Source organism: Nicotiana tomentosiformis, chromosome 4 (genome assembly GCF_000390325.3).
Source record: "Nicotiana tomentosiformis chromosome 4, ASM39032v3, whole genome shotgun sequence".
NCBI classification, from domain to species: domain Eukaryota; kingdom Viridiplantae; phylum Streptophyta; class Magnoliopsida; order Solanales; family Solanaceae; genus Nicotiana; species Nicotiana tomentosiformis.
Window position 1 is genome coordinate 95,100,104 of NC_090815.1, and position 12,027 is coordinate 95,112,130.

General features: G+C 40.7%; 1 protein-coding gene and 1 pseudogene across 1 annotated transcript; both read right to left on the bottom strand.

Annotated features, from left to right (window-relative positions):
• Positions 1-226: 226 nt before the first annotated feature.
• LOC138910171 (uncharacterized) lies at positions 227-7,362 on the bottom strand (annotated as a pseudogene).
• A 584-nt stretch (positions 7,363-7,946) lies between these two features.
• On the bottom strand, positions 7,947-8,579 carry LOC138910172 (uncharacterized). The gene has a single exon (XM_070201394.1). The coding sequence runs from the start codon at positions 8,577-8,579 to the stop codon at positions 7,947-7,949; it is 633 nt and encodes a 210-aa protein (XP_070057495.1).
• Positions 8,580-12,027: the final 3,448 nt, after the last annotated feature.

Consider the following 12,027-nt stretch of genomic DNA (forward strand, 5'->3'; position numbering starts at 1 on the left):
CGTATCCTTTTGGAATCAGGTCGAACGTAGTTCAATTAACATGAACTTGTTTTGATTAATTTTTTTTTTAAAGTACATTGGTTCCAAAAGAGGGGAAAACAAAGAAATATAAACAAGGCTTCAAAGGGATAACTAGGGTTGACCAGTGTTTGGGTAGTGAGAATGATAGCCTTTCGTCATCCTAACTTGAAAATGCTAAATATAAGAATGCCCCAACAAAGCCATGTCATACATAGTATCTCTTGATCGCATATGCATTGACGGATATATCAGTCACCTTTTCTTCTATATCTGCCAAGTGAAGAGCTCCTTTTGACAATACTTTCTTGACGAGGTAAGGACCTTGCCAATTTGGGGCGAACTTTCCTTTTGCTTCTTCCTGGTGCGAAAATATACATTTCAAAACAAGTTGTCCTACCTCGAATTGTCTTGGGCGCACTTTTCTATTGTAAGCGCGTGCCATTCTTTGTTGGTATAACTGACCAAAACAAACTGCCGCCAAACGCTTTTCATCAATCAAATTCAACTGTTCCAATCGGGACTTCACCCATTCAGTGTCCTCAATCCCTGCTTCAACAATGATTCGGAGAGAGGGAATCTCAATTTCAGCAGGTATGATCGCTTCAGTTCCATAAACCAATAAGTAGGGCGTTGCGCCAACTGATGTACGGACAGTTGTCCGGTATCCCAAAAGAGCAAAAGGCAGTTTCTCGTGCCATTGTCTAGACCGTTGGATCATCTTCCTAAGAATCTTCTTGATGTTCTTATTCGCAGCTTCAATAGCTCCATTAGCTTTGGGACAGTAAGGAGTAGAATTGCGATGCTTAATTTTAAATTGTTCACATACCTCCTTCATCAGATGACTATTCAAATTAGCAGCATTATCTGTAATAATGGTTTTTGGAATACCGAAACGACAGATGATGTTGGAGTAAACAAAGTCTACTACTGCTTTCTTGGTAACTGCTTTCAATGTAATAGCTTCCACCCATTTGGTGAAGTAATCAATTGCAACCAAGATGAATCTGTGCCCATTTGAAGCTTTTGGATCGATTGGGCCAATGACGTCCATTCCCCAAGCAACAAAAGGCCAAGGAGCCGACATAGGATACAACTCTGAAGGTGGCGAGTGAATCAAATCACTGTGAATCTGACACTGGTGGCACTTGCGAACAAAACGAAAGCAATATCGTTCCATAGTAAACCAATAATATCCTGCCCGAAGGATTTTCTTTGCTAGAACATATCCATTCATGTGCGGACCACAAACTCCCGAATGCACCTCATTCATAATCATTTCAATTTCTTTGGCATCCACACATCTCAACAAATTCAAATCCAGAGTTCTTTTGTATAGGATTTCCCCACTCAAAAAGAAACCATTAGAGAGTCGCCTAATAGTTCTCTTTTGATCCCTATTAGCATGTTCCGGATATTCTCTTGTTTTCAGAAACTGTTTAATATCACGATACCATGGTTCACCATCTGGTTCTGCTTCAATTGTATTGCAATAACCATGTTGATACCGAATTTGAATTTCTAATGGGTCAATGTGAGTATTACCCGGATATGGAAGTATTGAGGCTAGGGTGGCCAAGGCATCAGCTAATTCATTGTGAAACCTGGGAATGTACCTGAATTCGATGGACTTGAACCTTTTGCTAAGATCCTCCACACATTGTCTATATGGAATGAGCTTGATGTCTCGAGTCTCCCAATCACCTTGAGCTTGCCGAATAAGCAAATCTGAATCTCCCATCACCAACAATTCATGCACATTTAGATTTATTGCCATGTTCAGACCCATGATGCAAGCTTCATATTCTGCTGTGTTGTTTGTACAGAAAAAACGAAGTCGCGCCGTAGCAGGGTAATGTTGCCCAGTAGGTGATACCAGAATTGTCCCAATCCCTACGCCTTTGATGTTAATAGTCCCCTCAAAGTATAGTTTCCAAATTTGACTTTCATCTTGGACTACTTCTTCAACTAAATTGACCTCTTAATCTGGGAAATATATGTTCAAAGATTCATACTCATCATCAACCGGGTTTTCTGCCAGATGATCAGCCAAAGCTTGTGCCTTCATGGCAGTGCGAGTGACATAAACAATATCAAACTCTGTAAGCAAGATTTGCCACTTTGCCAATTTGCCTGTTGGCATCGGCTTCTGAAAGATGTACTTCAGGGGATCCATTCGAGATATGAGGTAAGTTGTATAGGCCAAAAGATAATGCCTAAGCTTCTGGGCGACCCAGGTTAAGGCGCAACATGTCCTTTCCAAAAGAGTGTATTTGGCCTCATAAGTGGTGAACGTTTTGCTCAAATAATATATTGTTTGTTCCCTTTTGCCTGTGGCATCATGTTGACCCAGAAGACAACCAAAGGAACTATCCATTACTGACAAATATAAAAACAGAGGCCTATCAGGTTCCGGCGGGACCAAAACAGGGTGATTTGACAAATATTCCTTGATCTTATCAAAAGCTTCTTGGCACTCATCTGTCCACTTGATAGCGGCGTTCTTTTTCAATAACTTAAAAATAGGCTCACATGTGGTTGTAAGCTGCGAGATGAACCTGCTAATGTAATTCAACCTCCCGAGTAAACTCATGACTTCTGTTTTGTTCTTCGGGGGAGGCAGCTCTCGAATGGTCTTTATCTTGGAGGGATCTAACTCAATGCCTCTTCGACTAACTATAAAACCCAAAAGCTTCCCAGAAGGAACTCCAAATGCACATTTGGCTGGATTGAGTTTGAGATTGTACCTTCGTAGCCTTTCAAAGAACTTTTTCAAGTCTTGCACATGGTAAGCTTGTGTTCTCTACTTAATGATCACATTATCAACGTACACTTCAATCTCTTTATGCATCATGTCATGGAATATGGTAGTCATAGCTCTCATGTAAGGTTCCCCTGTATTCTTCAAACCGAATGGCATGACCCTATAACAATAAGTTCCCCATAGAGTTGTGAAGGCGGGCTTTTCTGCATCTTCTTTATCCATCAAAATTTGGTGATATCCGGCATAATAATCCACAAAAGATTGGATTTCATGTTTAGCACAATTATCAACAAACTCTGATTTTCCCATCCTTCTTTGGCACTGGCACAACATTTGCTAACCATGTAGTGTATCGGACGACCCTGATCACATTTGCACTTAGTTGCTTCGTGATTTCTTCTTTAATCTTATCACTTATGTCTGTCTTAAACTTCCTTTATTTTTGCTGGATTAGTGGAAAATTAGGATGTGTGGGAAGCTTATGGACTACTAGATCGGCACTCAAACCCGGCATGTCATCATACGACCAAGCAAATACATCTCTGTACTCGAATAAAACTTGAATTATGGCATCTCTCGTCTTTTGTTCAGTATGAATTCTTATTTTTGTTTCTCTGGTTTCTTCAGGACTTCCCAGGTTAATTGCCTTAGTTTCATTTAAGTTAGGCTTAGGCTTATTCTCAAATTGATCCAATTTCCTTTTTATTTCTCTAAAAGCCTCATCTTCGTCATACTCAACTTCTTGATTCATTATTTCGAGATTAGACAGCTTTTTAAGATCTGGGCATGAATTCCGCGTGCATGTCATGTTTTTAAAGCCAGCATTATCGAAACTGAAAATGATAAGAAATTAACAAAAATTAGGGAAATAAAAAGATAGAATTTTACTACGAAAATGGAACTTCATTTCATTGAATTTGAAAGGATAGAAGGGTTAACATCACAGCAAAGCAATTAAACTAAAATATCTGGATTACAACCTTTAAATAATCCAAATACAGAAAAAATAACAAAACAGGCTACCAAGACTCCTTCCTGATGGGAAGAGGAGTCGCTTCCCAGTTGCTGAGCGAGGTATCTGGACCAATCAGTTGAACACTTGCAAGGCTAGGGCCCTCCCCAACTTGAACCATATTGATCTCATAGAACATCTCCTTGAGACCCTGGCAAACTCCGTCAATGTCATCCTGAGTAGAAGGATTTTGGACTTCTTCAAATTGTGGCTTGACAAAAGAGTAGGCAATGTGAGGGATTGGTTTGGACAGATTCCAACCATTCTTTGTACGGGCCTTGGCTCTGTCTATGTCAGCTGATGTTGGTTTAAAGCCCAAGCCAAAGGTATTTTTCTTCGAAAATGGAGCAATAGGGTTCACAATTCCTTGTAGAGAGGATCCCAATCCTTTTCCTGGTTCATAGCCATTCCTCAACATTAGCGAAGCTACCATCATAGATGTGGCTGAAAGACGAGGATGCAGAATTGGTTTTCCTTCTTCCACTTGGTCCACCTCAATCACCTCAAATGCTTGATATATGATGGATTCACATCCTTCCTTGGCCTCGATATATGGAATGGACGGGTCTTTATAGACGGATGAGTCGTCCTCCCCATGAATAATAATTTCTTGCCCGTCACACTCGAATTTGACCATTTGATGTAGGGTGGATGGTACAGCTCTGGCCATATGGATCCATGGCCTTCCCAAAAGAAAATTATAGGAAGTTTCCATATCTAACACTTGAAAGGCAATGTTAAAATCAACCGGGCCGATTTTCATGGTGAGTTCGATTTCCCCAATAGTGTCTCTTTTTGAACCATCAAAAGCTCTGATGCGGACATTACTGGTTCGAATTCTGTTAGTGTCAATGTTCAGCTGTTGTAGAGTAGAAAGAGGACACACATCTACACTTGAGCCTCCGTCAATCATGACTCCTTTTACGTAGTGCCCTTCACATTTGACCATAAGATGCAAAGCTCTATTGTGGCTAGCCCCTTCCTCAGGCAAATCATCATCGCTGAAAGTAATTCTATTTACGTCAAAGAATCTTCCAGCCATTTTTTCTAGCTGATTCACCGTTGTCTTTTCTAAGACATATGCCTCGTTCAGAGTTTTGATCAATACACGACGATGCTCTTCTGAATGCAAAAGCAGAGATAACAAAGATATCTGAGCAGGAGTTTTCCTTAGTTTTTCAATGATTGAGTAGTCTTGCATTTTCATATTCTTAAGGAATTCCTCCACTTCTTTTTCTGTAATGGGTTCTTTCACTGGCAAGTGACTTTCCCTGGCTTGCTTAGCTTTTCTCAATTCCTCTAGTGAATAACACCTTCCAGAGCGGGTCAAGCCCCCCATTTCACCTGTTTTTTCAACTATATCTTTTCCTTTGTATGTCATGACTGTCTTATTATAATTCCAGGGAATAACTTTTGTGTTTGTCACTGGGAGTTGGGCAACAGGTCGGATCACGACTGACTCTGTTATATTCCTCAAACCATTATTCGGAATGATCTTTTGAATGCCCCCGGGGATGTAAAGTTTTGGCCCACCCAATTGAACCTCAACCTTTTTTGTGCTTCCAGGAACATAGAGAATCGTTTTTTCAGAACATGCTAAGTTCAAACTAGAACTCGCACCTTTCACAATCAACGGTGCCAATTGCGGCGGGCTCACTATCACTTTTGGTTCTGGCCCTATGGTTCTAACAACCATCTCTGTCTTGCCCGACTGCTTATAATCCCGATCATCACAAATCATCCCAATAAAATGTGTATTATCATGAGTTAGGAGCGGATTGTTTGTGATATTAGGAGTATCCTCATTGTTTGTTACAACAATTGTCTTTGCTTCAATCAAATTTTCAATGGCTTTCTTTAATGTCCAACAGTTTTCGGTACTATGCCCTTGGGTGTTAGAGTGATACTCACATCTTGCATTTGAGTCAAAACCTTTTGAATTTGGATTCACATAACGCGGCATAATAGGTTCAATCAACTTTAACTGCATCAACTTTCGAAATAGGCTTGTATACGATTCTCCAATTGGGGTGAACTCTTTCTTTGGCTCCTGTTCTCTCATATATTCTTGTCGGGGACGAGGATTATATGGTGCCTGAAAATTCGACCGGAGTTGACGGGAGCCTTGTGGAATCGGTGCCCGCCATTGTTGCTGATTGGGAGGCCTAGCATAAGCCTGAGCATTAAACACTGTGTATTGTTGTAGGGGAACTAAGTATCGGGGACCTTGAGGCGGATAATAATGTTGAGGAGGGTTGGATAGTCCTTGTTGGAATTGCACGTAAGAAGGATCTATTCCTCTTTGAACTCCCCCGAACCCAGATGCCATCATGGATCCTTCCTCCTTCTTTTTCCAATTTCCGAAACTACCTGACCTGCTTTGAATTGCTTGTGTGGTCTCCTTAAGGGCTGCCTGACTCATAATTTTGCCTGACTTCATGCCATTCTCAACTATTTCACCAATCTTAATCGCCTCAGCGAAAGGTTTACCAATGACGGCCAACATGTAATGGAGGTAATCAGGATCCTGAGCTTGGAGAAAATAGTCAATCATTTCTGCCTCATTCATTGGTGGTTTGACCCTAACAGCCCGCTCTCTCCACTTGATTGCATATTCTCTGAAGCTTTCTGTTGGTTTCTTTTTTATGTTTACGAGAGAGGAGCGGTCTGGCACTATATCAATGTTGTACTGAAACTGTTGGATAAAATCTTGAGCCATGTCATTCCAAACGTGCCAGTGAGAGATGTCTTGATCTATGAACCACTCTGAAGCAATTCCTGTCAAACTTTCCCCAAAATAAGCCACGAGCAATTCTTCTTTGCCTCCCGCTCCCCTTAATTGGTTACAATACCTCTTCAAATGGGCAACGGGATCACCATGCCCATCATACTTGTCAAAATTGGGGGTCTTGAAGCCGGGTGGCAAATGAACATGGGGAAACATGCATAGATCGTTAAACGAAACACTTTTGTGGCCCCCCAAACCCAGTATGTTTCTCATGGTTTGTTCCAAGCTCTTCATTTTTCTGGTCATTTCCTCTTGTTCCATATTCTTTTCGTGCTTTTCGATCTCAATTGGGAACATGTTATGAGGAGTATGCTTGTAGGAATCTGGAACCTTTAAAGTCAGTTCTGGAGAGTAATGTTGGGCATCATGAGCATCCAGTTGTGGATCATTATTGGACTTTTGAGCAAGAGCCGATTGAGGGATAGTGAAAGTATAGACAATGGGTATAGTAGGTGGGTCATTTCTGAGAGGTGCGATTGGAGGACGTGGAATGGAGGTAATGGGGATAGTGGGAAGGCTAATGCTCGGACTGAATCCAGGTTGGTACAATGGTTTACTTGTTATGGATATAGACACTTGAGTGGCAACTGACACATTATGAAGATTATCCGAAGGCCCTATGGGTAGTGAGGGCGGTGCTTGTCCATTCACCCAGGCTTGGTACATCTCTACCAATTGTTGCTTCAACACTCTTACTTCTTCAACCAGTCCTGAACCTTGTTCAACCAATTGTCCATGGACATCATCATTATCTGACCCATTCTCATTGTTGTTTGCCATTCTACTTTTTCCTTTTGATCCCGTGTTGTAAGGGTGAGTCGCCAGTTTAAACCACAAACCAACCACCTATGTTTTACTTTATCCTTTAAAATGACAAACAACAAACGTGTTAGAGTTAGACATTTTGCAGATATTAATCACACATTATATGTCATGCACCTAATGCCATTTTCATTTCTAAAATGATCTTGGAAGGCTTTATGTTTCATCCCGGCTTATTGATTTATTGGTTTATTTTCATCTTGAATTTAACGTTTTTTTTCATTTTTTTTAGATTAATTATGGTTATGATCGCATCCGATAAGGATTGCCTACGTATCATGACGCCGCATCAATCAGACCATTACGTAGTTCAGGGGAAAACAATAATAGTAGTTTTTTTTTAACAAAACGAAATAATACAATAACAGAAAGGACATTACATTGAAAATGACTTACCAAACTCTGACAAGACTAAAAGACAACGATTTTAAAGATTCAACAATGACTCAAACTAAAACATAACTACTACATGAAAAGTTCTAACAACTACGACTATAATTCAACTCCACAATCTTCTTGCTTTCAAATACTGGAACATCTGCTCATGGTGGGGCTTGCCCTTGTTGACCCCCTAATGTACGGTACATCCTTTCTAACTCTGCTGCAAGATGACGGGCAAAAGTAGGTGCATGCTCCAAAAACTTCTCATAATCCATCCCTTGGCAGTTCACATAACTTTGAGCAGTATAAACAGCCAAATTATGGACTTGCTCTTTGAAGTGCTGGAAATTCTGGTCTCGATCTGGTAACTGTTGCTGGCGAGTGGTGGCTATCTCCCTTATGTGGATCTCACAATCTAAGGCTGACTCCAACTGAGCCTGAAGTCTAGCCTGCTCGAGTCTCGCCTGAGCCATCTCCCTATCAAAATCTGCATGCTGGTATTCTCTATTGTACCTTCTCATTTCTTCGAATTGTGCATGGAGTTGAGCTTCTGAACATACCCAATAGGCCTTCTCTCTCTCGAATTGAGCCCTCTCTTCTTCAAATTTTGTTACTTGGCGATCCTTACTTGATTCGACCTTCTCATTTAGCTGTACGATCTTTTCCTTGGCTTTGTCCAATGCCTTTTCAGTCTTTGCCAAGAGGGAATCATAATCTTGCACCTTTTCCATCAGATTGGCAATGGTTCTCTGGTCTTTCCAACTTCTCACTGGCACTTCAGAGGCTTTCTTCATCTGTTGAAGTTGAGCACGAAGGGCTTTATTTTTGCGGATCAGACTCTTCTTTTCCCTTCGGCTTCTTGTTCTTGCAAGTCTTTCTCAAAATTGAGGTTTCTCAGCCTTTCTTCTAAGGCATGAATAGTTGTTTTGTATCCCTTTTCCCGTTCACCCCAGTAGGCCTTCTAAGGCATGTTTTGAACATGCGGCCTTTTTGTGGGCCTTTTGGGCTCTGGCACATCATCCACGCGAGACCTCTTCCCAAACCATATATCATAACCCGGATCTACCTCACCTCTCGCAGGATCTGGCACCTGAGTATTATCTTTCAAGTAACGACAACCATTCCAAATTTGCTGGATTAAAGCTTCGGGGAGTGGGGCTTTGGGGTGTAGCTCAATCACTTGCACACTCAAATCTTCATCCTTAGGTACTACTTGGTACCTTCCTAGCTGTCTTAGAACTCTGTGTGGCACATACGGCTGGACACTTCTCAAACCAAACAACAGCAAATAACTTTTTAGGGCTGACATGTGTATCACCTCTCTTACCGGGGGCCATCCCAAAGTCCACTCAATTTGACTTGCATTTAAAGATCTTAGGTGGGATATCCAGGCTTCCAACCCTTCTGGAGAGTTGTAATCTTTTACTCTTTCTTCGTAACTCTCAATGAAATTGTCCTTCCTCGGACCATAGCTCATGAACTTAGGGTGATGTCGGAGATACTCAATCAACCACATTTGTAACAAAATATTGCACCCTTCGAAGAATTTTGCCCCGGATTTGCACAAAGTCAACGCCCGATAAATGTCTGATAGAATGATCGAGGCAAGTGTGTGATGTTCTTTGGTGGTGAGGACCTGTATAACCCTGGCTATGCGAGTATCAATTGTCCGCTCCTCGTTTGGGAAGACCATAATTCCCAAAAACGCCACTATGAAGGCGAAGCGACGATGAATCTGCTATGTGTCTTTGTTCTGCTTGTTGTTAAGGCCCTTTTCATGAATTTCAAACCCATTTGGCTGCCCGAACCTAGAGTACAAGAAGTAGAAAGAACAACACCCTTTGACTACGTTGGTCTTTCTAATTTGCTTACTGATGTTCAGAAGATCGAAGAATCGGTGTACAGAAAGAGCCCTTGGGAATATGAGCTCCTGGTTTCTCAAATCCCTACCAAACCCGGAATATCCAGCTATCTCTTCTAAAGTGGGAGTTAGCCCAAAATCGGAGAAGCGAAAGACATTGTGAACGGGGTCCCAAAAGGTCACTAGTGCCTCAATCAAATCGTCCCGTGGTTTAATTTTCATAATATCTGTAAGGGCTCCCAAGTGCTTGGTGACCCATTTCTGACCATCTTCTCCTAAATCATACCACCACATATAAAGCTGAAGTGGAGCCTCGTCTACAACTGTGAATGGTGTGTTCTGGACAGTGCTCATTTTGTACCTGTGGGTGGTTAAGGTTAGGGTTGACACTAGTCTTAAGAGACAGAACCAATGCACTCCTTTTGCAAAACAATCTTTTGTAAATAACTCAATTTTAAGAAAAATCAACGAAAAAGGGGGCTATTTTTGCAATTGTGACCGAAGAAAGGGTGGCTATTTTTGCAACTATGGCCCATTCTTACTTTCAAGGATAGCTTTAGGGCTGGGGGAAGGTCATTATGGTCAAAGTGATTCCCAATTGACAGACACGTCCGTTCTTGCGAGAACAACCCTTCAACAATTTTGAAGATGTTCTGAGGCTATTCTGACAGGAACGATTTGGGATTAACCGAAGTTGGGTCTGCTTATTTATTTTTTGATTAAAAAAAACACTAGACACATTTCTTTTTTTTTTAGTTATTTTATAAAAATGGGGCCGAACCCTATGAAGGTTGCCTACGTATCTCACATCCAGTGAGAATCAGACCCGCGTAGTTCGTAAATATTTCAGGAATAGGATGACATTTTTTTTGAAAAATTCAGGCTTCTTTTTTTTGGGGGGTAAATAATGAGATTTTCGAAAATCGGGTAAATTTTCTCCCTCATATTTTCTTCTTTCTGGTTTTCCCTCAATATTTTTATTTTAGAAACCGGTCAACATGCATAAACCAAATCAAACATAATGCACAAGTAGCACATAAGATGCATCAGTATGGTCTTGTAATTTCGTGTACACCTGTCCTAGATGGACCCAACCCCTGTGTTGAGTCCCCAAAGCCAAATGCACGTGATGCAAATAAACGTACCTACTAGGGATCCGGCATGAGGCTATGTTATTCTAGGTTTAAACCTGGGGGTGTGTTCTAGACATGGCTTACCCAAGCGGACAACTCGAGTCGAGGTGGGAGCAATGTACCGGGAGCACGAAAGTCTACCCGGCCTAGTTACTGACCCAGCCTCGTTCTAATTGGTATGACTTCTAACAGAAAAGTGGGCCACGCGCACGTGTGCACCATAAATTCAGAAGACTCATAAGGGAGGCGTAAGAAGATAATTTAATACAGTTCAAATAATATCAAAGCGGTAATCAGCACATTAGGCCCAAAAATACAGTAATAATATCAAATCAATAAAGCCAAGTATATATCACATTACAAGCTCGAATTCTGAACCCTGAACCAGAGATTCTGGGTTCTGGTCCCCAGCAGAGTCGCCAGAGCTGTCACACCTCCTTTTTTCCGAGGAATAGGTGCCAAAGGAGTTTTTCCAATTTAAGTGACATTAATCGAAATGAGATTATTTAATAGATTCAGAGTTGCCACTTGAGATAATTTCTGGTGCCCCAAGTCACCAGTTTATTTTAAATCCCAAATCGAGGAAATTTAATTATGTTTTACGGTCTGCGAACACAGAAGACCGGGTAAGGAATTCTGTTAACCCGAGAGAAGGTGTGAAGCACTCTCGGATTCTGTAGTTTTAGCACGGTCGCTTTAATCATACCTGGCTTAATTAAATTGTTTAATTACTCATTTTAGAACCTATGTACATTTACCTTTTTACCGCTTTTAATTGCTTGATTATTCGTAATTATGAAATTATCTTGAAACGAATCACGCGTACGTGTATTCATTTTGTATGGTGTGTCAAGAATCATGTCACGCGTACGTATACACAATTAATAACACTTTGTTATTTTTAAGATTATTTCGCCCAAAGTTGCGCGAACGCATACCTTGGTATTAGTTTTGGGAATCGTAATTATGTCACGCGAACGTATATATAATCACGATGATTCAATTGATTAACACGTGCCTAAAGCATACTAGCATATTCAAAGTATTTCATTTATTTATCTTTTTAGATTTGAAATATTTATTTCTATATTAATATTTTTACTTATTACAACGAGTCTTGAATTAGTTCCTAACTCATATCGCTCGCTCACAATTTCTATTACCACTCTTACTTTTTTTTTTACAACAGACTTTAAATTAACTCGTAATCCGCATTTCTCACTCACTTATGAATATTTGTATTTAGTT